This window comes from Salvelinus alpinus, chromosome 25 (genome assembly GCF_045679555.1).
Source record: "Salvelinus alpinus chromosome 25, SLU_Salpinus.1, whole genome shotgun sequence".
In the NCBI taxonomy this organism is placed as follows: Eukaryota; Metazoa; Chordata; class Actinopteri; order Salmoniformes; family Salmonidae; genus Salvelinus; species Salvelinus alpinus.
The window spans coordinates 39,399,402-39,427,228 of record NC_092110.1 but is presented as its reverse complement, the minus strand read 5'-3'; the positions used below and the strand labels follow the sequence as shown (position 1 = coordinate 39,427,228).

The window sequence follows — 27,827 nt, the reverse complement described above, 5'->3', positions numbered from 1 at the left end:
GTAATGGCGCCGGCCCCTGTCGCTTCTACATACTATTGATTTAAGTAATGGAGCCGGCCCCTGTCCCTTCTACATACTATTGATTTAAGTAATGGCGCCGGTCCCTGTCCCTTCTACATACTATTGATTTAAGTAATGGCGCCAGCCCCTGTCCCTTCTACATACTATTGATTTAAGTAATGGAGCCGGCCCCTGTCCCTTCTACATACTATTGATTTAAGTAATGGCGCCGGTCCCTGTCCCTTCTACATACTATTGATTTAAGTAATGGCGCCAGCCCCTGTCCCTTCTACATACTATTGATTTAAGTAATGGCGCCGGCCCCTGTCCCTTCTACATACTATTGATTTAAGTAATGGCGCCAGCCCCTGTCCCTTCTACATACTATTGATTTAAGTAATGGAGCCGGCCCCTGTCCCTTCTACATACTATTGATTTAAGTAATGGAGCCGGCCCCTGTCCCTTCTACATACTATTGATTTAAGTAATGGCGCCGGTCCCTGTCCCTTCTACATACTATTGATTTAAGTAATGGAGCCGGCCGGCCCCTGTCCCTTCTACATACTATTGATTTAAGTAATGGAGCCGGCCCCTGTCCCTTCTACATACTATTGATTTAAGTAATGGAGCCGGCCGGCCCCTGTCCCTTCTACATACTATTGATTTAAGTAATGGAGCCGGCCCCTGTCCCTTCTACATACTATTGATTTAAGTAATGGAGCCGGCCCCTGTCCCTTCTACATACTATTGATTTAAGTAATGGAGCCGGCCGGCCCCTGTCCCTTCTACATACTATTGATTTAAGTAATGGAGCCGGCCCCTGTCCCTTCTACATACTATTGATTTAAGTAATGGCGCAGGCCCCTGTCCCTTCTACATACTATTGATTTAAGTAATGGAGCCGGCCCCTGTCCCTTCTACATACTATTGATTTAAGTAATGGCGCAGGCCCCTGTCCCTTCTACATACTATTGATTTAAGTAATGGAGCCGGCCCCTGTCCCTTCTACATACTATTGATTTAAGTAATGGAGCCGGCCCCTGTCCCTCCTACATACTATTGATTTAAGTAATGGAGCCGGCCCCTGTCCCTTCTACATACTATTGATTTAAGTAATGGAGCCGGCCCCTGTCCCTCCTACATACTATTGATTTAAGTAATGGAGCCGGCCCCTGTCCCTTCTACATACTATTGATTTAAGTAATGGAGCCGGCCCCTGTCCCTTCTACATACTATTGATTTAAATAATGGAGCCGGCCGGCCCCTGTCCATGTTCCATACTATTGATTTAAATAATGGAGCCCTTGTCCCCTCCCCTCTACTCTCACCACTATCCCTGACTCACTCTCCTCTTATCTCCTTTCCTCCACCTCTTTCTCTCTATCCCTCTGTTACCTCCACCCATCTCTCTCTATCCCTCTGTTACCTCCACCCATCTCTCTCTATCCCTCTGTTACCTCCACCCATCTCTCTCTATCCCTCTGTTACCTCCACCTCTTTCTCTCTATCCCTCTGTTTCCTCCACCCATCTCTCTCTATCCCTCTGTTACCTCCACCTCTTTCTCTCTATCCCTCTGTTACCTCCACCTCTTTCTCTCTATCCCTCTGTTACCTCCACCTCTTTCTCTCTATCCCTCCGTTACCTCCACCTCTTTCTCTCTATCCCTCTGTTACCTCCACCTCTTTCTCTCCATCCCTCCGTTACCTCCACCTCTTTCTCTCTATCCCTCTGTTACCTCCACCCATCTCTCTCTATCCCTGTTACCTCCACCCATCTCTCTCTATCCCTCTGTTACCTCCACCCATCTCTCTCTATCCCTCTGTTACCTCCACCCATCTCTCTCTATCCCTCTGTTACCTCCACCTCTTTCTCTCTATCCCTCTGTTACCTCCACCTCTTTCTCTCTATCCCTCTGTTACCTCCACCTCTTTCTCTCTATCCCTCCGTTACCTCCACCTCTTTCTCTCTATCCCTCTGTTACCTCCACCTCTTTCTCTCCATCCCTCCGTTACCTCCACCTCTTTCTCTCTATCCCTCTGTTACCTCCACCCATCTCTCTCTATCCCTGTTACCTCCACCCATCTCTCTCTATCCCTCTGTTACCTCCACCCATCTCTCTCTATCCCTCTGTTACCTCCACCCATCTCTCTCTATCCCTCTGTTACCTCCACCTCTTTCTCTCTATCCCTCTGTTACCTCCACCTCTTTCTCTCTATCCCTCTGTTACCTCCACCTCTTTCTCTCCATCCCTCTGTTACCTCCACCTCTTTCTCTCCATCCCTCTGTTACCTCCACCTCTTTCTCTCCATCCCTCTGTTACCTCCACCTCTTTCTCTCCATCCCTCTGTTACCTCCACCTCTTTCTCTCCATCCCTCTGTTACCTCCACCCATCTCTCTCTATCCCTCTGTTACCTCCACCCATCTCTCTCTATCCCTCTGTTACCGCCACCCATCTCTCTCTATCCCTCTGTTACCTCCACCCATCTCTCTCTATCCCTCTGTTCAATCTCTCCCTCTAACGCCATCTCTCTTTATTCCTCTGTTCCATCCCCTTATTAACAGTATCACTCATCCTCATCCAGTCCATCCCTCTGGTCCCTGACCTCCCCCACTACACTCTTAGTAAAAAAAGGTGCTGTTTAGAACCTAAAATGGTTCTTCGGCTGTCCCCATAGCAGAACTTGTTGTAGAACCATTTGTGGTACTATGTAGACCCGTTTTGGTTCCAGATAGAACTATTTTGGGTTGTAGAACCCTTTCCACAGAGGGTTCTACATGGAACCAAAAAGGATTATACCTGGAACCAAAAAGGTTTCTCCTATGGGGACAGCCGAATAACCCTTTTTTCTAAGAGTGCACCCTCATTCTAGTTCTCTCTCTCTCTCAGCCCTCCAACCATCTCCCTGCCCATATCTCCTCCCTTAATGTCTCACCCTCAAATCCATCCCCCATCTTTCTCACCCTCCCACGTTCCATCCCTCCGTGTCTCTCCCTCCATCTGAGAGTCATGTCTATCACCTCAACAGCATGTTTCACTCTACCCTTCTCTCTCGTTCTCTCTCTCTTCTCTCTTTCTTTCTCTCAGATCCCTTTACTGGTTTGAACCCATTCAACACAATGACTCCAGAGGTACAAACCGTGTACACATCATGTTGTTTCACAGCAAACCAGCTCAACATTAGGCTCCAATGGGAAGAGTAGTCTACCTACTAACAGTGCCCTTTCACACGCTGAGAAGAGTTGGCTCCCATTGTTTTCTCTGCCTTCTTGGTGGCACTGCCATTTCATTTGTGTCCCAAATCGCACCCTATTACATATATAGTGCACTACTTTGGACCAGGACCCATGGGGCTTGACACCTACTGTCCCAGGTCTCCTCTCCTTCATCATCTCATACCGAAAACACAGGATGGGTGACAACAAAGGCTACTGTAGTTCTCTCTTCCCCATCAGCAGGCTAGTGAAAGACTGAAGCACAGACTACCGGCTTGGAGAGAGAGAGGGATACTGGAAGGAGGGTGTGTGTGTATGTGTGTGTGTGTGTGTGTATGACAGGTGGTGCTCACAGCGAGAGGACAGGTTGTATAAGCACATGCGGGTGGGGTGAGGAAGTAGATATGTTGCCAATGAACCCCGGGCCTGGAGATGTGTTAATTTAGCTTGTTAGTCTTTCTGTTTACTATGTAAACAAACGATGGACATTTACAGTGTCAGGTATACACACATAATTACTGTGACCTGAATGCAATAAAGAAGGGGTTGTAAAGGAATAGGAAAGATTAAACACTCTTGCTTTCATCTGCAGGATATCTCAATAAAACAACTCCTATACTATTAATTCCTATACCACCAACTCCTATCAACTCCTATTAACTCCTATATCACCAACTCCTATCAACTCCTATTAACTCCTATATCACCAACTCCTATCAACTCCTATTAACTCCTATACCACTAACTCCTATCAACTCATATACTATTAACTCCTATACCACCAACTCCTATCAACTCCTATAAACTCCTATACCACTAACTCCTATCAACTCATATACTATTAACTCCTATCAACTAATATCAACTACTATACTATTAACTTATATCAACTACTATACTATCAACTCCTATACTATTAGCTACTATCAACTCCTATCAACTACTATACTAGTAGCTACTATCAACTCCTATCAACTCCTATACTATCAACTCCTATAAACTACTATACTATTAACTCCTGTCAACTCCTATACTATCAACTCCTATCAACTACTATACTATCTACTCCTATAAACTACTATACTATCAACTCCTATCAACTCCTATACTATTAACTCCTATAAACTACTATACTATCAACTCCTATCAACTCCTATCAACTACTATACTATTAACTCCTGTCAACTCCTATACTATTAACTCCTATATTATCAACTCCTATACTATTAACTCCTATACTATCAACTCCTATCAACTACTATACTATCAACTCCTGTCAACTCCTATACTATTAACTCCTATATTATCAACTCCTATACTATTAACTACTATACTATCAACTCCTATCAACTACTATACTATCAACTCCTATCAACTACTATTCTATCAACTATCAACTACTATTCTATCAACTCCTATCAACTACTATACTATCAACTACTATACTATCAACTCCTATCAACTACTATACTATCAACTCCTATCAACTACTATACTATCAACTCCTATCAACTACTATACTATTAACTCCTGTCAACTCCTATACTATTAACTCCTATAAACTCCTATAAACTACTATACTATCAACTCCTATCAACTACTATACTATTAACTCCTGTCAAATCCTATACTATTAACTCCTATACTATCAACTCCTATAAACTACTATCAACTACTATACTATTAACTTATATCAACTACTATACTATCAACTCCTATACTATTAACTATTATACTATCAACTACTATACTATTAGCTACTATCAACTCCTATACTATCAACTCCTATAAACTACTATACCATTAACTCCTGTCAACTTCTATACTATTAAGTCCTATACTATCAACTCCTATCAACTCCTATACTATTAAGTCCTATACTATCAACTCCTATCAACTCCTATTAACTTTTATTAAAACATGTAGAGCACAGGAGGCTGCTGAGGGGAGGACGGCTCATAATAATGTCTGGAATGAAACCACGTGTTTTGATGTATTTGATCCCATTCCACTTGATTCCGCTCCAGTCATTACCACAAGCCAGTTCTCCCCATTGAAGGTGCCACCGACCTCCTGTGATGTACTGAGAACTATGGTGTCTATCGTTATGTTACAATGCTACAATATGGCATATGTGACCTGTATGTCAGTGTAACAGTATAACTTTAGTCCGTCCCCTCGCCCCGACCCGGGCGCGAACCAGGGACCCTCTGCACACATCAACAACAGTCACCCACGAAGCGTCGTTACCCATCGCTCCGCAAAAGCCGCGTCCCTTGCAGAGCAAGGGGAACCACTACTTCAAGGTCTCAGAGCAAGTGACGTTACCGACTGAAAGGCTGCTAGCTCGCACCACCGCTAACTAGCTAGCCATTTCACATCCGTTACACCAGTAACAATATGATAGCATGCTGGCATTACAAAAACTGCTAGTTGAATCAACACTGACTGGACATATGGTTTATTTTTGTCTCTTTTTGGGTGCATCTGAAATGGCACCCTATTCCCCATTTACTGCACTATGTTTGTGCCCTATGGGCCCTGGTCAAATGTAGTGCACTATATAATAGGAAAAGGGTTCCATTTGGGACACTCCCTCTGTCTGTGTCAGTTGTCGAGGCCTCCCAGTTCCTGGGCCTTCTGCCTGATGTTCTGGTTGAAAGGCATCATGAAGTCCTCAAAGTCCACCTCGTAGGACAGACGGTCCCTCCTCTCCTCCTTCCTCTCAATCAGCTGGCTGCTGGTCAGCTGCTTACCCCACACCTGACAAGGTGGAGAGGAGGGAAAGAGAGAGCGAGAGAGAGAGAATTAGAGAAGGGGAGAAAGAGAGAAGGAAAGATGAGAAGGTGGAGAGGAGGGAAAGAGAGAGCGAGAGAGAGAATTAGAGAAGGGGAGAAAGATAGAAGGAAAGATCGGGAGACAAAAAGAGAGACCGAGAAACAAAGACAGAGAAAAGAGATGTTAGAGTGAGAAAAAAGGGAGAGGGGGTGGGAGGGGCAGCAGAGCGAGCCAAAGAGGGGGGAGGGGCAGCAGAGCGAGCCAAAGAGGGGGGAGGGGCAGCAGAGCGAGCCAAAGAGGGGGGAGGGGCAGCAGAGCAAGACAAAGTGTGGGGGAGGGGCAGCAGAGCGAGAAAAAGAAGGGAGGGTGGGAGAGGGACAGCAGAGTGAGACAAAGAAGGGGGGAGAGGGACAGCAGAGCGAGACAATGGGGGGGAGAGGGACAGCAGAGCGAGACAAAGAGGGGGAGAGGGACAGCAGAGCGAAACAAAGATGGGGGGAGGAACAGCAGAGCGAAAACAAAGAGGGGGGAGGGACAGCAGAGCGAAACAAAGGGGGGGGGAGGGACAGCAGAGCGAGACAAAGAGGGGGAGAGGGACAGCAGAGCGAAACAAAGAGGGGGGAGGGACAGCAGAGCGAAACAAAGAGGGGGGGAGGGACAGCAGAGCGAAACAAAGAGGGGGGGAGGGACAGCAGAGCGAGACAAAGTTGGGGGGAGAGGGGCAGCAGAGCGAGACAAAGAGGGGGAGAGGGACAGCAGAGCGAGACAGAGGGGGGGAGAGGGACAGCAGAGCGAGACAAAGAGGGGGGGGGACAGCAGAGCGAGACAAAGTTGGGGGGAGAGGGGCAGCAGAGCGAGACAAAGAGGGGGAGAGGGACAGCAAAGCGAGACAAAGTTGGGGGGAGAGGGACAGCAGATCGAGACAAAGAGGGGGAGAGGGACAGCAGATCGAGACAAAGAGGGGGAGAGGGACAGCAAGGCGAGTCAAAGAGGGGGAGAGGGACAGCAGAGCGAGACAAAGAGGGGGAGAGGGACAGCAGAGCGAAACAAAGAGGGGGGGAGAGGGACAGCAGAGCGAGACAAAGAGGGGGAGAGGGACAGCAGAGTGAGACAAAGAGGGGGGGGAGGGACAGCAGAGCGAGACAAAGAGGGGGAGAGGGACAGCAGAGTGAGACAAAGAGGGGGGGGAGGGACAGCAGAGCGAAACAAAGAGGGGGGGAGGGACAGCAGAGCGAAACAAAGAGGGGGGAGAGGGACAGCAGAGCGAGACAAAGAGGGGGGGAGGGACAGCAGAGCGAGACAAAGAGGGGGGAGGGACAGCAGAGCGAAACAAAGAGGGGGGAGAGGGACAGCAGAGCGAGACAAAGAGGGGGGGAGGGACAGCAGAGCGAGACAAAGAGGGGGGGAGGGACAGCAGAGCGAAACAAAGAGGGGGGAGGGACAGCAGAGCGAGACAATGGGGAGGAGGGGCAGCGGAGCGAGACAATGGGGAGGAGGGGCAGCAGAGCGAGACAATGGGGAGGAGGGGCAGCAGAGCGAGACAATGGGGAGGAGGGACAGCAGAGCGACACAATGGGGAGGAGGGACAGCAGAGCGAGACAATGGGGAGGAGGGGCAGCAGAGTGAGACAATGGGGAGGAGGGGCAGCAGAGTGACACAATGGGGAGGAGGGGCAGCAGAGCGAGACAATGGGGAGGAGGGACAGCAGAGCGACACAATGGGGAGGAGGGGCAGCAGAGCGAGACAATGGGGAGGAGGGGCAGCAGAGCGACACAATGGGGAGGAGGGGCAGCAGAGCGAGACAATGGGGAGGAGGGACAGCAGAGCGACACAATGGGGAGGAGGGGCAGCAGAGCGAGACAATGGGGAGGAGGGGCAGCAGAGCGAGACAATGGGGAGGAGGGGCAGCAGAGCGACACAATGGGGAGGAGGGGCAGCAGAGCGACACAATGGGGAGGAGGGGCAGCAGAGCGAGACAATGGGGAGGAGGGGCAGCAGAGCGACACAATGGGGAGGAGGGGCAGCAAAGCGAGACAATGGTGAGGAGGGGCAGCAGAGCGACACAATGGGGAGGAGGGGCAGCAGAGCGACACAATGGGGAGGAGGGGCAGCAGAGCGAGACAATGGGGAGGAGGGGCAGCAGAGTGAGACAATGGGGAGGAGGGGCAGCAGAGCGAGACAATGGGGAGGAGGGGCAGCAGAGCGACACAATGGGGAGGAGGGGCAGCAGAGCGAGACAATGGGGAGGAGGGGCAGCAGAGCGAGACAATGGTGAGGAGGGAGAAATAAAGTGACGTTATGTAATAGCCACCGAACAAGTTGAAAACAAAACAACAGGCTAGTCAGAGGATGAGGTCATTGGCTGGATCAGGTGCCTTCTGTCATTGGCTGGATCAGGTGCCTTCTGTCATTGGCTGGATCAGGTGCCTTCTGTCACGGAGGAAGCGGAGAAGTGGGAACCTACTGTTTTTGGCACAAAGCTGATGTCGAGTCGGTTGGTGGCTCCGCTGGTGATCTGGGTGTTGAGGAAGATGATGTTGTCCTTCAGAGAAACCTTCCTCACCGCCGTCTCAGAGGAGGTCGCCGACACAGAGTCAGACTGGATGGAGACGGATAGACGGACACACGCATACACACACACAAACGTTACACACAAAGACACACGTGCACAGGCAGATCCACACATCAAATCAAACACTACACATCATTAATAACATACATATTGAAGCATATGTCATACATTTAAAAAAAGACACTGAGTATACCAAACATAAGGAACATCATCCTAATATTGAGTTGCATGCACCCCGCCCCCCCTCCCTTTCCTCAGAACAGCCTCAAGTCATCGGGGGTATGGACTCCACAAGATGTCTAAAAGCGTTCCACAGGGATGCTGGTCCATGTTGACTCCAATCTTTCCCCACAGTTGTGTCCAGTTGCCTGGATGTCCTTTGGGTGCTGGACCATTATTGATACACACGGGGAAACTGCTGAGCATGAAAAACCCAGCAGCGTTGCAGTTCTTGACACACTCAAACCGGTGCACCTGGCACCTACTACCGTACCTCATTCGAAAGCACTTAAATCTCTTGTCTTGCCCATTGACCCTCTGAATGGCACATATACTCAATCCGTGTCTCAATTGTGTCAAGGCTCAAAAATCCTGCTTGAACCTGTCTCCTCCGCTTCATCTACACTGACTGAAGTGGATTTAACAAGTGACATCAATAAGGGATCATAGCTTTCACCTGGATTCACCTGGTCAGTCTATGTCATTGAAAGAGCAGATGTTTTTAATGTTTTGTCCACTCAGTGTATATACAAGACACATAAAACTAGTCTGCAGTATGTGTATGTTTCTAACCATAATAAGGAAATAAATTAATCCCACAACCAGGTAGTTATTTACCTTAGGAGCAGCTAGACTGGCTGGCTTGGCCGCAGGTTTGCCTCCTCCCATCCCCTTCCCCTCCTTGGACTTGGGGAGGCTGTCAAACTTAGCCTGGATCAGATCAGTTATCCTGATGTCTCCATATGCTCTGGCAATGTCCAGGCAATTCTGCTCTGAAATGAGACCATAGCATTTTAATTGGAACCATATTCTGTACCTATATTCTGTACATAACAGTAGCTAAAGCAGTTATACATACTGTAGATACACAGTGGTCTTACGTAGCTCATTTGACAGAGAGTGGCGCTTGCAACGCCAGGACAGTGAGTTCAATTCCCGGGACCACCCGTGCGTAAAATTAAGATGTTTATTCCCACATGACGAAGTCAATTATGATAAAAGCATCGGCTAAATGGCCTATATTATTATACTGAACAAAAATATGAATGTAACATGCAACAATTTCTACGATTTTGCAAAGTTACAGTTCGTTCATATAAGGAGAACAGTCAATTGAAATACATTCATTAGGCCCTAATCTATTTCACATGACTGGGCAGGGCCGCAGCCATGGGTGGGTCTGGGCGGGCATAGGCCTACCCACTTGAGAGCCTGGCCCAGCCAATCAGACTGAGTTTTTCTCCAGAAAAGGGCCTTTTTACAGACAGAAATACTCCTCAGTTTCTTCAGCTGTCCGGGTGGCTGGTCTCAGACGATCCCGCAGATAAAGAAGCCGGATGTGGAGGTCCTTGGCTGGCGTGGCTACACGTGGTCTGAGGCTGTGAGTCCGGTTGGACGTACTGCCAAATTCTTTAAAACAATGTTGGAGGTGGCTTATGGTAGAGAAATGAACATTCCATTCACTGGCAACAGCTCTGGTGGACATTCCTGCAGTCAGCATGCCAATTGCACGCTCAGTCATTGTGTTGTGTGGCATTGTGTTGGGTGACAAAACTGCACATTTTAGAGCTGCCTTTTATTGTCCACAGCACAAGGTGCATCTGTGTAATGATCATGCTGTTTAATTAGTTTATTGATAAGCCACACCTATCAGGTGGATGGATAATCTTGGCAAAGGATAATCTGGTTAGAGCCATTTTGCACTGTTCTGTGAAGGGAGTAGTACACAGCGTAGTACACCGTTTCTTGGCAATTTCTCGCATGGAGTAGCCTTCATTTCTCAGAACAAGAATAGACTGACAAGTTTCAGAAGAAAGTCCTTTGTTTCTGGTCATTTTGAGCCTGTAATCGAACCCACAAATGCTGATGCTTCGCATACTCAACTAGTCTAAAGGCCAGTTTTATTGCTTCTTTATATCAGAACAGTTTTCAGCTGTGCTAACATAATTGCAAAAGAGTTTCCTAATGATCAATTAGCCTTTTAAAATGATAAACTTGGATTAGCTAACACAACGTGCCATTGGAACACAGGAGTGATGGTTGCTGATAATGGGCCTCTCTACCCCTATGTAGATATTCCATAAAAAAATCAGCTGTTTCCAGTTACAATAGTTATTTACAACATTAACAATGTCTACACTGTATTTCTGATCAATTTGATGTTATTTTAATGGACAAAAAAGTGTTTTTCTTTCAAAAACAAGGACATTTCAAAGTGACCCCAAACTTTTGAACGGTAGCGTAAATTAAAAGCTAATCCAGTGATACGCAGATACACATGCAGGAAATATTTGGAAATCTAAATGTGGACAAGAAATAGCATACATAACAGTAGTCCTCTACCCTGCACCTTTCATACATAACAGTAGTTCTCTACCTTACACCTTTCATACATAACAGTAGTCCTCTACCCTGCAACTTTCCACCTGTCCACAGTTGCTACAGGGATTTGGGGATGATAGACCTGTTATCGTATCACATTTTAATTTCACGCATGAGTGAGGAGCCAGAGACTGTGAGCTGGGCTGGAGGAGGTTGGGGGGCAGGAGGTGGATGGGGTGGAAGGGCTGGAGGGGGTGGGGGGGAGGTGGAAGGGCTGGAGGGGGGTGGGGGGAGGAGGGGGTTGGAGGAATACATCACATCAAGGGAAACAGGGACATCTGCTGGACTATTGATAACATGAACATGGCACCCTATTCCCCATACACTGAGTGTACAAAACATTAGGAACACCTTTCTAATATTGAGTTGCACCCCCCTTTTGCCATCAGAACAGCCTCAATTCGTCGGGTCATGGACTACAAGGTGTCAAAAGCGTTCCACATGGATGCTGGCCCATGTTGACTCCAATGATTCCCAAAGTTATGTCAAATTGGCTGGATGTCCTTTGGGTGCTGGACCATTCTTGATGCAAACAGGAAACTGTTGATCATGAAAAACCCAGCAGCGTTGCAGTTCTTGACACACTCAAACCGGTGCGCCTGGCACCTACTACCATACCCCGTTCAAAGGCACTTAAATATTTTATCTTGCCCATTCACCCTCTGAAAGGCACATATACACAATCCATGTCTCAAAAGGGCTATTAAAATCCTTCTTTAACCCGTCTCCTCCCCTTCATCTACACTGATTGAAGAGGATTTAACAAGTGACATCAATAAGGGATCATAGCTTTCACCTGGATTCACCTGGTCAGTCTATGTCATGGAAAGAGCAGATGTTCTTAATGTTTTGTCTACTACCTTTTGACTACCAGTCTTACCGAGCGTTTAAAAGAGTCATCCGTTTTTTTGTTGTTGTGTACAGTAGTATGAGTAGTAGTACCTTTCTTGTTCTCTGCCTGCACCTGGGCCCCGGCCTTGATGAGGTAGTCCACACAGCACGGTCTGCAGCTCTCGATGGCCCTCATGAGGGGCGTGGCCCCATTCATGGCCACGGCGTCCACCACTGACCCAGAATGCACCAGGAGGTCCACGATGTCCACCTGGCCTGCATGGGAGGCGTGGTGCAGCGGTGTCCAACTGAACTGGTCGCACGCGGTCACATCAGCACTGTAGCAGATCCATACACCTGATTAATGGCCAATAACCTGATCACTGACCTATTAACCACCCGCCAAAGCAGTAAGATGTATCGGCAGGTATCGAATAAGATTCACTCAAAATAAGGAATCAATAGACTTGATTAGTGAAAGCCCCTTGTGGTCCAGAGCTGGCTCATTGACTAATGATCAATAAAAAACCTGGTCACTACTGAATAAACCAGCATCAGCACAGAGACCTGATCACTACTGAATAAACCAGCATCAGCACTGAGACCTGATCACTACTGAATAAACCAGCATCAGCACAGAGACCTGATCACTACTGAATAAACCAGCATCAGCACGGAGACCTGATCACTACTGAATAAACCAGCATCAGCACAGAGACCTGATCACTACTGAATAAACCAGCATCAGCACAGAGACCTGATCACTACTGAATAAACCAGCATCAGCACAGAGACCTGATCACTACTGAATAAACCAGCATCAGCACAGAGACCTGATCACTACTGAATAAACCAGCATCAGCACAGAGACCTGATCACTACTGAATAAACCAGCATCAGCACAGAGACCTGATCACTACTGAATAAACCAGCATCAGCACTGAGACCTGATCATTACTGAATAAACCAGCATCAGCACTGAGACCTGATCATTACTGAATAAACCAGCATCAGCAACGAGACCTGATCACTACTGAATAAACCAGCATCAGCAACGAGACCTGATCACTACTGAATAAACCAGCATCAGCACAGAGACCTGATCACTACTGAATAAACCAGCATCAGCACAGAGACCTGATCACTACTGAATAAACCAGCATCAGCACTGATCACTACTGAATAAACCAGCATCAGCACTGATCACTACTGAATAAACCAGCATCAGCACTGAGACCTGATCACTACTGAATAAACCAGCATCAGCACTGAGACCTGGTCACTACTGAATAAACCAGCATCAGCACGGAGACCTGATCACTACTGAATAAACCAGCATCAGCACTGAGACCTGATCACTACTGAATAAACCAGCATCAGCACTGAGACCTGATCACTACTGAATAAACCAGCATCAGCACTGAGACCTGATCACTACTGAATAAACCAGCATCAGCACTGAGACCTGATCACTACTGAATAAACCAGCATCAGCACTGATCACTACTGAATAAACCAGCATCAGCACCGAGACCTGATCACTACTGAATAAACCAGCATCAGCACTGAGACCTGGTCACTACTGAATAAACCAGCATCAGCACGGAGACCTGATCACTACTGAATAAACCAGCATCAGCGCTGAGACCTGATCACTACTGAATAAACCAGCATCAGCACAGAGACCTGATCACTACTGAATAAACCAGCATCAGCACTGATCACTACTGAATAAACCAGCATCAGCACCGAGACCTGATCACTACTGAATAAACCAGCATCAGCACTGAGACCTGGTCACTACTGAATAAACCAGCATCAGCACGGAGACCTGATCACTACTGAATAAACCAGCATCAGCACTGAGACCTGATCACTACTGAATAAACCAGCATCAGCACTGAGACCTGATCACTACTGAATAAACCAGCATCAGCACTGAGACCTGATCACTACTGAATAAACCAGCATCAGCACTGAGACCTGATCACTACTGAATAAACCAGCATCAGCACTGAGACCTGATCACTACTGAATAAACCAGCATCAGCACTGATCACTACTGAATAAACCAGCATCAGCACTGAGATCCGATCACTACTGAATAAACCAGCATCAGCACTGAGACCTGATCACTACTGAATAAACCAGCATCAGCACTGAGATCCGATCACTACTGAATAAACCAGCATCAGCGCTGAGACCTGATCACTACTGAATAAACCAGCATCAGCACAGAGACCTGATCACTACTGAATAAACCAGCATCAGCGCTGAGACCTGATCACTACTGAATAAACCAGCATCAGCACTGAGACCTGATCACTACTGAATAAACCAGCATCAGCGCTGAGACCTGATCACTACTGAATAAACCAGCATCAGCACTGAGATCCGATCACTACTGAATAAACCAGCATCAGCGCTGAGACCTGATCACTACTGAATAAACCAGCATCAGCACAGAGACCTGATCACTACTGAATAAACCAGCATCAGCGCTGAGACCTGATCACTACTGAATAAACCAGCATCAGCACTGAGACCTGATCACTACTGAATAAACCAGCATCAGCGCTGAGACCTGATCACTACTGAATAAACCAGCATCAGCACTGAAAATGAGGAACAGCAATAATACAGGGCTGTATAATGCTCATTGCTCACCAGGATTGAGGTCAATTACATTTTCAATTCAAATTGCAATTCCACAATAATTTTTTCATGGTTTTCAATTAGCGACATTTCAAATTGGTATTTGGTTAACTATCTGAATTGACTGGAATTGAAATGGAATTGACCACAACCCTGGTATAACGCTCATTGCTCACCCCAGGCTGATGAGGAACTTGGCCACCTCGTAGTTCCCGCTCCCGCAGGCGGTCATCAGGGGAGTCTTATAGTAGCAGTCCTTCACATCCACAGGGACCCCTTGACTGAAGGCCAGGCTCAGAGACTCCAGGTCCCCCGTCTTCACACAGTAGTTGATGTTGATGTAGATTTTCTCCGGCTCGTCCACGTACCACGCCGAGTCGTCTTCGATGGGGTGGCCCGGCGGGTGGTCGCGGTCGAACCGCTTGGTGTCGGTGAACTGCTGGTAGCTCTCCACCATGAAGTGTGGCGGCCCGCCATCCTCGCGTCGGAAGATGAGCTCCGGAGGGACAATGCAAATGGGCATGGGGAGGACGAACTTACCTTTCTTTTTCCCCTTCCCCCCTTTCCCGGCTTTCTTCTTCTTGGGCTCGTAGGAGGGAAGGGTAAAGGCTTTTTGGAGGTAGCGCACCCCTTTGAAGAAATCAGTTACGTTGATCAGTCCCTCGCGCTTCTTGTCGTGCTCCAGAATCACCTGGATAGAAATAATCACAACAATTCATTTTAATTCATGAAGTGTTTTTCTTCTGGCACCCATGGGGCTATAGTTCAGGACATACAGCAGAATAAGAGCACAATGTAAAACACTATACTAAAAAGTCTGCTTCTCAAATGACACCCTATTCGCCTTTCTAATGAACTACTGTAGACCAGTCGAAAATGTACTGCATTGCCCATGAGGGTTGTCCAATAAAGCCATAAACAAGAACACAACCCAACGTCCCACAGATCAGATATCAAACACATACAGTTAAACATCAGCTCTATACATTCCAGAATGACTATCAGTTCTAGAATGACCTTCTGGAGGTTCTCGTCATCCACTGGCGCCCGGTGATCCTGCAGCACCGCCACAAACGTCTCCCGGGTAACCGTCTCCACGGGACCCACAGCCTCCTCAGCGATCTCCATGGCGGTGCGAAGCGACGCCTCGTGCTCGCAGGACCAGTCGTGCAGCGTGAGCGCCCACAGCTCATTGGGATTGACGGCGCCCGGTTTGGAGAACTTCACCTCCAGACGCTCTGCCTTCTTCAGCTCCTTCATGGCTGGCTTCTGGTTGTTGTTCTTGGCAATCTGACTGGGGATCAAACCCTCGGTGTTCTTCAGCTTGGCGTTGCAGCCTGGGGTTGACACAGGAGGCATATTGAATTTTAAGATGTAATCTACAGGTAAGAGTTGGCTGACTTTAGCTACAGTATATGTGGCCCTGGGGTTAGAGTTGATTAGCTTTAGCTACAGTATATATGGTGCTGGGGTTAGAGTTGATTAGCTTTAGCTACAGTATATATGGTACTGGGGTTAGAGTTGATTAGATTTAGCTACAGTATATATGGTGCTGGGGTTAGACTTTCTAATCTTCTGTGGATGAAAGAGAGGTCAACATCAGAGGTCAACACCCGTGGTCCTAGAGAGATACAGGGTGTGCAGGCTTTTTGTTCCGTCCCATCACTAAAACACCAGATTCTGCCAATCAATGTCTTCATGAGCAGTTGACTGATTTATTGAATTCAATGTGCTAGCAGTGCTGGGCTGGAACCAAAGCCTGCACAACCGGTGGGCTCTCTGCCCAGTCAATCAGGTTCCCCACCTCTCTGAGCCAGGAACCTGCAGCACTCAGTGAAGCCTCCAGCTGCAGCCAAGTGCAAGGGGGTGTTCCCGTCCATGGCAGTCACACTCAAGTCTGCAGAGTAAGCAGACAGCACGACTATCACCTGGAAGGGAAAAGAGAATTAAACCTAATCTATAAATTTGATTTGATTTATTTTTAGGGTTGCAAAGCTAGCAGTAATTTACCAAAGTTACGGTAATTAACAGGTAATCTATGGCAATGTATGCTAACGTTGGTAATTTACACTTGAATAACTTAAAAACATATATATTCCTATATAGCATTCATTTTTGTATACAGTACCAGTCAAAAGTTTGGACAAACCTACTCATTCAAGGGTTTTTCTTTATTTTTACTATTTTCTACATTGTAGAATAATAGTGAACACATTAAAACTATTAAATAACACATATAGAATTATGTAGTAACCCAAAAAATGTTTTTAAAAATCATAAAAAGGCACCTAAAGACTCAGACCATGAGAAACAAGATTCTCTGGTCTGATGAAACCAAGATTGAACTCTTTGGCCTGAATGCCAAGCGTCACGTCTGGAGAAAACCTGGCACCATCCCTACGGTGAAGCATGGTGGTGGCAGCATCATGCTGTGGGGATATTTTTCAGCTGCATGGACTGGGAGACCAGTCAGTATCGAGGGAATGATGAACGGAGCAAAGTACAGAGAGATCCTTGATGAAAACCTGCTCAGGACCTCAGACTGGGGCGAAGGTTCACCTTCCAACAGAACAATGACCCTAAGCACACGCAGGAGTAGCTTCGGGACAAGTCTCTGAAGGTCCTTGAGTGGCCCAGCCAGAGCCTAGACTTGAATCCGATCTAATATCTCTGGAGAGACCTGAAAATAGCTCTGCAGGGACACTCCCCATCCAACCTGACAGAGCTTGAGAGGATCTACAGAGAACAATGGGAGAAACTCCCCAAATACAGGTGTGCTAAGCTTGTAGCGTCAATGCCAAGAAGAGTCAAGGCTGTAATCGCTGCCAAAGGTGCGTCAACAGAGTACTGAGTAAAGGGTCTGAAAACTTATGTAAATGTGGTATTTCAGTTTTTTTATTTTAAATTAGCAACAAATTCCCAAAACATTTTTGCTTTGTCATTATGGGGTATTGTGTGTAGATTGACGAGGGGAGGAAAAACGATGTAATCCATTTTAGAATAAGGCTCTAACGTAACAAGGGGTCTTGAATACTTTCCGAACGCACTGTATGTTGAAGAACCTGGTTTTAAACCTGATTACTAAGGTATCCTTTTGTTAACCAGCAGCTCTGTAGTACCTCAATGAAGCCCCCCTCTGCAGCGAGGTGGGCAGCGGTTATCCTCTTCTTGTCCACAGCGTTGGGGTTTCCCCCTTTCTGGAGGACGGCCCTGACCAGCTCTACAGCTCCCGCCCTGGCTGCCTCCATCAGGGCCGAACGACCGGACGCCTGGAGGGGGAACAGGAGAGCCAGCAACAGGCTAACGTTAATACGCTAATGACAAAGTAAAGGAGATGAAGTCAATGAAGGGCGGAGTAGTAGGAAGAGAGCGGAGATCTCGGTTGTCACTATTTGAAATCATACAAGAAAGGATTGAAGTAAAGTACAGAAAGCAAACTCTTCATTTTTTCAAGACCAAACGCCTCATTTACAGAGTATTCGGCACAAATCACATAAATAACATGTGATTTGATGTCTGATGATGTCATAGCCAACTGCGTCCTTTTCGGCAAGGTTGTCTTGTGATTACCTCGTTGGTGGCGTTGGGGTCAGCCCCTCTCTCCAGGATGCTGATGCACATGTTCTCACAGTCGTGGGCGCGCTCGCAGGCCAGCAGAAAGACGGGCGTCCCGGCTGTGGACACGTTGTTGACGTTGGCCTTGCTGTTGAGCGCCACCTGCAGGCAGCGCATGTGACGCTTGGTGGGAGAGATGCAGTAGAACAGTGTGCCTGGAGAGAAACGTCTTGTCTGTTAGGGTTAAGAGGTTAGGGTTAGGGGGTAGGTGGTTAGGGTTAGGTGGTTAGGGTTGGGGTTGGGGTTGGGGGGTTAAGGTTAGGGGATTAAGGTTAGGTGGTTAGGGTTGGGGGGTTAAGGTTAGGTGGTTAGGGTTAGGTGGTTAGGGTTGGGGGGTTAAGGTTAGGTGGTTAGGGTTGGGGGGTTAAGGTTAGGTGGTTAGGGTTGGGGGGTTAAGGTTAGGGTTAGGTGGTTAGGGTTGGAGGGTTAAGGTTAGGTGGTTAGGGTTAGGTGGGTTAGGGTTGGGGGGTTAAGGTTAGGTGGTTAGGGTTGGGGGGTTAAGGTTAGGGTTAGGTGGTTAGGGTTGGAGGGTTAAGGTTAGGTGGTTAGGGTTAGGTGGGTTAGGGTTGGGGTTGGGGGGTTAAGGTTAGGTGGTTAGGGTTAGGTGGGTTAGGGTTGGGGGGTTAAGGTTAGTTGGTTAGGGTTAGGTGGTTAGGGTTAAGGTTAGGTGGGTTAGGGTTGGGGGGTTAAGGTTAGGTGGGTTAGGGTTAAGGTTAGGTGGGTTAGGGTTGGGGGGTTAAGGTTAGGTGGGTTAGGGTTAAGGTTAGGTGGTTAGGGTTAGGTGGTTAGGGTTAGGTGGTTAGGTGGTTAGGGTTAGGTGGTTAGGTGGTTAGGGTTAGGTGGTTAGGGTTAGGGGGTTAGGGTTAGGTGGTTAGGGTTAGGGTTAAGGTTAGGTGGTTAGGGTTAGGGTTAGGTGGTTAGGGTTAGGTGGTTAGGGTTAGGTGGTTAGGGTTAGGTGGTTAGGGTTAGGGTTAGGTGGTTAAGGTTAGGTGGTTAGGGTTAGGTGGTTAGGGTTAGGTGGTTAGGGTTAGGTGGTTAGGGTTAGGTGGTTAGGGTTAGGTGGTTAGGGTTAGGGTTAGGTGGTTAAGGTTAGGGTTAGGTGGTTAGGGTTAGGTGGTTAGGGTTAGGTGGTTAGGGTTAGGGTTAGGTGGTTAGGGTTAGGTGGTTAGGGTTAGGTGGTTAGGGTTAGGTGGTTAGGGTTAGGGTTAGGTGGTTAGGGTTAGGGTTAGGTGGTTAAGGTTAGGTGGTTAGGGTTAGGTGGTTAGGGTTAGGTGGTTAGGGTTAGGGTTAGGTGGTTAGGGTTAGGGTTAGGTGGTTAGGGTTAAGGTTAGGTGGTTAAGGTTAGGTGGTTAGGGTTAGGTGGTTAGGGTTAGGTGGTTAGGGTTAGGTGGTTAAGGTTAGGTGGTTAGGGTTAGGGTTAGGTGGTTAGGGTTAGGGTTAGGTGGTTAGGGTTAAGGGTTAGAACAGATACAAAACTCCTCTACAGTTGGTGTTGTTCAGAGCCATGTATTTAGAGAGATGGGACATTGAAGTTTCTGCATTATGATGCATTTACATGACACTACAACATTCTATGGCAGCCATATTACCTCCCCATTAACATGACATGGGGAATATTTAAACAACGCCATGTCACTGAATGTCTAGAATTAGAACGATATTTTACAACCTAAAAGTTGGCCCAACTCTCTAAAGTATATGGCTCCGGTGATGTTTGGCCCATCATTCTCAACGTCCCTTAGCCTGCTCCCACATCTGTTTGTTCTGGCTTGACCATAGGAGTCACTGTCACAGACAACGACCATAGGAGTCACTGTCACAGACAACGACCATAGGAGTCACTGTCACAGACAACGACCATAGGAGTCACTGTCACAGACAACGACCATAGGAGTCACTGTCACAGACAATGACCATAGGAGTCACTGCCACAGACAATGACCATAGGAGTCACTGTCACAGACAACGACCATAGGAGTCACTGTCACAGACAACGACCATAGGAGTCACTGTCACAGACAACGACCATAGGAGTCACTGTCACAGACAACGACCATAGGAGTCACTGCCACAGACAACGACCATAGGAGTCACTGTCACAGACAACGACCATAGGAGTCACTGTCACAGACAACGACCATAGGAGTCACTGTCACAGACAACGACCATAGGAGTCACTGTCACAGACAACGACCATAGGAGTCACTGTCACAGACAACGACCATAGGAGTCACTGCCACAGACAATGACCATAGGAGTCACTGTCACAGACAACGACCATAGGAGTCACTGTCACAGACACCGACCATAGGAGTCACTGTCACAGACAACGACCATAGGAGTCACTGTCACAGACAACGACCATAGGAGTCACTGTCACAGACAACGACCATAGGAGTCACTGCCACAGACAATGACCATAGGAGTCACTGTCACAAACAACAACCATAGGAGTCACTGTCACAGACAACGACCATAGGAGTCACTGTCACAGACAACAACCATAGGAGTCACTGTCACAGACAATGACCATAGGAGTCACTGTCACAGACAACGACCATAGGAGTCACTGTCACAGACAACGACCATAGGAGTCACTGTCACAGACAACGACCATAGGAGTCACTGTCACAGACAACGACCATAGGAGTCACTGTCACAGACAACGACCATAGGAGTCACTGTCACAGACAACGACCATAGGAGTCACTGCCACAGACAATGACCATAGGAGTCACTGTCACAGACAACGACCATAGGAGTCACTGTCACAGACACCGACCATAGGAGTCACTGTCACAGACAACGACCATAGGAGTCACTGTCACAGACAACGACCATAGGAGTCACTGCCACAGACAATGACCATAGGAGTCACTGTCACAGACAACGACCATAGGAGTCACTGTCACAGACAACGACCATAGGAGTCACTGTCACAGACAACGACCATAGGAGTCACTGTCACAGACAACGACCATAGGAGTCACTGTCACAGACAACGACCATAGGAGTCACTGTCACAGACAACGACCATAGGAGTCACTGTCACAGACAACGACCATAGGAGTCACTGTCACAGACAACGACCATAGGAGTCACTGTCACAGACAATGACCATAGGAGTCACTGTCACAGACAACGACCATAGGAGTCACTGTCACAGACAATGACCATAGGAGTCACTGTCACAGACAACGACCATAGGAGTCACTGTCACAGACAACAACCATAGGAGTCACTGTCACAGACAATGCAAACAGATCTGGGAGCAGGGTAGAGAACCTCTCCCTACCTACCTTTTCCCTCGGTGTCGACCACGTCCATGTTGGCGTGATTCTTGGCCAGCAGGGCGACCATGTTGTCATGGCCCAGCTGAGCTGCAAGGATGACGGGCGTACGCCCCTTCTTGTCCTGGATGTTAGGGTGTGCACCCTGGGAGGAAACAGTGGGGAACATTAATAGAGCTAAAGGTTTTATCAAATACATTTGTGAAAAAGTGCTTAACAGTAAAACCTGGTCTAAACCGCCCAAAGAACAAGCAGGAAATATGACGATGGATACTGTAACGGTTCAGGGAATGAGCTAGAGCAGGGCTTGAACCAGAGACTGTATGGCTGCACTCCCACCTACGGCACAAAGGTCCAGACCTCTTGGTAGATGTTGTACTGTAATCACAAATAGGGGTACTACACTAGTACCAGGATTTAAAGTGACAGCGAACCCTGTTTAGGATGAAGGCGACGGTTTTGATAACGCTAAATGATGATTGGTAGACTGGACACCGGGCCTGATAACGCTAAATGATGATTGGTAGACTGGACACCGGGCCTGATAGCGCTAAATGATGATTGGTAGACTGGACACCGGGCCTGATAACGCTAAATGATGATTGGTAGACTGGACACCGGGCCTGATAACGCTAAATGATGATTGGTAGACTGGACACCGGGCCTGATAGCGCTAAATGATGATTGGTAGACTGGACACCGGGCCTGATAGCGCTAAATGATGATTGGTAGACTGGACACCGGGCCTGATAACGCTAAATGATGATTGGTAGACTGGACATCGGGCCTGATAACGCTAAATGATGATTGGTAGACTGGACACCGGGCCTGATAGCGCTAAATGATGATTGGTAGACTGGACACCGGGCCTGATAGCGCTAAATGATGATTGGTAGACTGGACACCGGGCCTGATAGCGCTAAATGATGATTGGTAGACTGGACACCGGGTCTGATAACGCTAAATGATGATTGATAGACTGGACACCGGGCCTGATAGCGCTAAATGATGATTGGTAGACTGGACACCGGGCCTGATAGCGCTAAATGATGATTGGTAGACTGGACACCGGGCCTGATAGCGCTAAATGATGATTGGTAGACTGGACATCGGGCCTGATAACGCTAAATGATGATTGGTAGACTGGACACCGGGCCTGATAGCGCTAAATGATGATTGGTAGACTGGACACCGGGCCTGATAGCGCTAAATGATGATTGGTAGACTGGACATCGGGCCTGATAACGCTAAATGATGATTGGTAGACTGGACACCGGGCCTGATAGCGCTAAATGATGATTGGTAGACTGGACAATGGGCCTGATAGCGCTAAATGATGATTGGTAGACTGGACACCGGGCCTGATTGCGCTAAATGATGATTGGTAGACTGGACACCGGGCCTGATAACGCTAAATGATGATTGGTAGACTGGACACCGGGCCTGATAGCGCTAAATGATGATTGGTAGACTGGACACCGGGCCTGATAGCGCTAAATGATGATTGGTAGACTGGACACCGGGCCTGATAGCGCTAAATGATGATTGGTAGACTGGACACCGGGCCTGATAACGCTAAATGATGATTGGTAGACTGGACATCGGGCCTGATAACGCTAAATGATGATTGGTAGACTGGACACCGGGCCTGATAGCGCTAAATGATGATTGGTAGACTGGACACCGGGCCTGATAGCGCTAAATGATGATTGGTAGACTGGACACCGGGCCTGATAGCGCTAAATGATGATTGGTAGACTGGACACCGGGCCTGATAGCGCTAAATGATGATTGGTAGACTGGACACCGGGCCTGATAGCGCTAAATGATGATTGGTAGACTGGACACCGGGCCTGATAGCGCTAAATGATGATTGGTAGACTGGACACCGGGCCTGATAGCGCTAAATGATGATTGGTAGACTGGACATCGGGCCTGATAACGCTAAATGATGATTGGTAGACTGGACACCGGGCCTGATAGCGCTAAATGATGATTGGTAGACTGGACACCGGGCCTGATAGCGCTAAATGATGATTGGTAGACTGGACACCGGGCCTGATAGCGCTAAATGATGATTGGTAGACTGGACACCGGGCCTGATAGCGCTAAATGATGATTGGTAGACTGGACACCGGGCCTGATAGCGCTAAATGATGATTGGTAGACTGGACACCGGGCCTGATAGCGCTAAATGATGATTGGTAGACTGGACACCGGGCCTGATAGCGCTAAATGATGATTGGTAGACTGGACACCGGGCCTGATAACGCTAAATGATGATTGGTAGACTGGACATCGGACCTGATAACGCTAAATGATGATTGGTAGACTGGACACCGGGCCTGATAGCGCTAAATGATGATTGGTAGACTGGACACCGGGCCTGATAGCGCTAAATGATGATTGGTAGACTGGACACCGGGCCTGATAGCGCTAAATGATGATTGGTAGACTGGACACCGGGCCTGATAGCGCTAAATGATGATTGGTAGACTGGACACCGGGCCTGATAGCGCTAAATGATGATTGGTAGACTGGACACCGGGCCTGATAGCGCTAAATGATGATTGGTAGACTGGACACCGGGCCTGATAGCGCTAAATGATGATTGGTAGACTGGACACCGGTCCTGATAACGCTAAATGATGATTGGTAGACTGGACATCGGACCTGATAACGCTAAATGATGATTGGTAGACTGGACACCGGGCCTGATAGCGCTAAATGATGATTGGTAGACTGGACACCGGGCCTGATAGCGCTAAATGATGATTGGTAGACTGGACACCGGGCCTACCTGTGAGAGCAGGAAGCGCACCATGTCGGTGTCGTTGGCCACGCAGGCCAGGTGCATGGCGGCGTTTCCCTCGCTGGGCTCTGTCAGGTTGATGAGGTTGGGCACGCCCAGGCGCACCATCTTCTCTATCGCGGGCGTGTCTCCCTCGCGTACGCACTGCAGCAGACGGTACACCTGCAGCACCTCCAGACGATCCTCGGCCACCGCGCTGTGTACGTTCACACCTCCACTCTGGGTCATGGTTGCAGCCTGGGGAGGGAGAGGAGATGGAGAGACGATGGGCAGGGGAGAGAAGAAGAGAGTGAGTGTATATAGGGTGAGTAGGGGAGGAGGTATAGGCAAGGGTTACATTAGATTTTTCTCAAATTGTATTTTCTACCAACACTACTAATAACGCTTACTGTATTTATCTGGACGATTCCACGCCGGGAAAAAAGCCAGAAAATATTTTGGGAATCTCAGATTGTTCTGCCAATTCTCACATTGAAGCTTCTTTGGGAGGAAGGATGTTTGAAATGCTTTTTACATTTTTACCACAAACTATTTCAGTGAAAATCATATGTGGACATTTTAGGCTCTTTATAGACCTTCACATGCCTCCCGTAAGGCATCTTTATAGACCTTCACATGCCTCCCGTAAGGCATCTTTATAGACCTTCACATGCCTCCTGTAAGGCATCTTTATAGACCTTCACATGCCTCCTGTAAGGCATCTTTCTAGACCTTCACATGCCTCCCGTAAGGCCTCTTTATAGACCTTCAAATGCCTCCTGTAAGGCATCTTTCTAGACCTTCACATGCCTCCTGTAAGGCCTCTTTCTAGACATTCACATGCCTCCTGTAAGGCATCTTTATAGACCTTCACATGCCTCCTGTAAGGCATCTTTATAGACCTTCACATGCCTCCTGTAAGGCATCTTTCTAGACCTTCACATGCCTCCCGTAAGGCCTCTTTATAGACCTTCAAATGCCTCCTGTAAGGCATCTTTCTAGACCTTCACATGCCTCCTGTAAGGCCTCTTTATAGATCTTCACATGCCTCCTGTAAGGCATCTTTATAGACCTTCACATGCCTCCTGTAAGGCATCTATCTAGACCTTCACATGCCTCCTGTAAGGCCTCTTTATAGATCTTCACATGCCTCCTGTAAGGCCTCTTTATAGACCTTCACATGCATCCTGTAAGGCATCTTTATAGACCTTCACATGCCTCCTGTAAGGCATCTTTATAGACCTTCACATGCCTCCTGTAAGGCCTCTTTATAGACCTTCACATGCATCCTGTAAGGCATCTTTATAGACCTTCACATGCCTCCTGTAAGGCCTCTTTATAGAACTTCACATGCCTCCTGTAAGGCCCCTTTATAGACCTTCACATGCATCCTGTAAGGCATCTTTATAGACCTTCACATGCCTCCCGTAAGGCATCTTTATAGACCTTCACATGCCTCCTGTAAGGCCTCTTTATAGACCTTCACATGCCTCCTGTAAGGCATCTTTATAGACCTTCACATGCCTCCTGTAAGGCCTCTTTATAGACCTTCACATGCCTCCTGTAAGGCCTCTTTATAGACCTTCACATGCCTCCTGTAAGGCATCTTTATAGGCCTTCACATGCCTCCTGTAAGGCCTCATGCACCAATTCATGTTGTTACTCCTATAACCAGAGAAAGTGAAATATTCCTTGATATTAAAAAAGACACAAGACACTAATATAACAACGGAATCTTATCAGAACACTTTGCTATACTCCTTCAGTGCGGCTGCAGTGCTGGTTGTAGCCTGAGTGGAAGTAGAGAGAACGCACATTTTATGGCTCATGAAAGTGTTGAACAAAGTGTTGACAATGCTGAATAACAACTTAAACATGAACTCACTCATAAAAAACAGCAGCTCTTTGCTGTATTCATTGAGTCTCTATGGTTCTAACATTTTAGAAATCTCACAGTATTGACTTTGCTGTATGTTCGAGGCTTTTTTTTACTGTCTATGGCTCGAGGAAACTGTGCAGACATGGTGATCTGAGCTATCTGATTGGCCTGCGGTAGGCCTATAGGTGCACTTAATTTGCACTCTGGGCCTGCAGAAACATGAAGTGGTTCAAAACACTTTGCCTTCCCGGCGGTAGGGCTGCTGAATCAAGTGCACCTACCACCAACAGCACAACCACCCCCAAAAAATAGGCTTTAACATTGTTTTTGTTTTTTTAAACAGAAATGTTTGGTGATCGACTAGGAATTCCTTGGAGATCGACCAGTCGATCGCCCGGGTTGATGACCACCGCTCTACAAATACATCATATTTCCAGAGTTGGCTCTGCTCATTTTTAATTGATGATACATTTAATGAGCACCTCCAACACAGTGAATGGGAAAATGGATTCAAAAAGAACTCCCTCTGCTGGTGATTTACTGAATATGCAATTGTAAAGGACTGCTGTGATTGGTTAATTACCTATAACGTCAATAATGTCATATCTTCAAAAGTACCAGGTAGCCCACTCTGGAAATGTGATGTATTTGAAGAATATAATGTTCCAACATTATTTCTAAAAAATAAATAAAAAATAGTACTTTTTTAGATATTACAATTTTATTTTGTTTAATAAATGAATGTGATTTAAAAAAAACATTTCATCAAGACACTGCGTATGTTAGAGCACACTATGAGGAGTATAATGACAACAAGATGTCTGTATCATAATATGTCTGCATCATAGGGTCTTTTTAGAACTATACATGCTATGTATAGGTCTACAAAGAGCATAAAATGGACACTTTCATAATATTCTAAAACATTGTTTTGGATACAAATGTAAAAAGCGTTTCAAACATCCTTCCTCCCAATGACGTTTCTATGTGAGACTTGCCAGAACAATCTGAGATACCAACAATATTTTCGGGCTACCCGATAGCATAGTGCAGGCCCCATAACTTACCCTGTCAAATTCAGTGCCTTCGAATCACTGCCTCTCTACAGTATCCCCAGACAAAAGAGTCCAAATAGCACCATTCCATTCAGCAACATGGTGACACTGCGCTGTTGACCACTGTACCTAACTCGTAACAAATCACTAGTGACAGGACATACTGTTTGGAAGCAGAACCTCTCAGTCTGGGATTTCTCTGGTCGCCGGAGCAACCGCGCACTGTGAGATCACATTCTGAGCTGGTAGAACGGGTCTGCATTCTAAACGCCACAGGCCAGGAATATCAAGTTACTATTGTAAAACTTTATTTCAATGTAACACTGGGTAAATGGTATATGTAAGTAGGCTTTCATGTCAAGTCACTCTGATCTATTTATACATTTAGAAAATGTGCGCAAATAAATAATCACTTGAAACTTTCCAACACTTTATTCAAGCCATAACCAAATCATTTCTGATACGCTAGCTCAGTGGTTCTCAACTCCGAGCCTGGAGACCCGAGTACTGCTGGTTTTAATTATATCACTCAAATCAGGGACTAA

General features: G+C 47.2%; 1 protein-coding gene across 1 annotated transcript; it reads right to left on the bottom strand.

The window, feature by feature from the left end:
- Positions 1 to 5,660: 5,660 nt before the first annotated feature.
- Positions 5,661 to 27,510, bottom strand: LOC139553937 (ankyrin repeat and EF-hand domain-containing protein 1-like). The gene is made up of 12 exons (XM_071366731.1): positions 27,295 to 27,510; positions 24,358 to 24,606; positions 21,567 to 21,702; positions 18,223 to 18,422; positions 17,772 to 17,921; positions 16,457 to 16,580; positions 15,670 to 15,989; positions 14,829 to 15,343; positions 12,109 to 12,335; positions 9,403 to 9,557; positions 8,458 to 8,592; positions 5,661 to 5,978 (listed from the first exon to the last, which is right to left on the bottom strand). The coding sequence occupies exons 2-12, from the start codon at positions 24,595 to 24,597 to the stop codon at positions 5,823 to 5,825; spliced, it is 2,358 nt and encodes a 785-aa protein (XP_071222832.1). The 5' UTR covers positions 24,598 to 24,606; positions 27,295 to 27,510; the 3' UTR covers positions 5,661 to 5,822.
- Between the last annotated feature and the right edge of the window lie 317 nt (positions 27,511 to 27,827).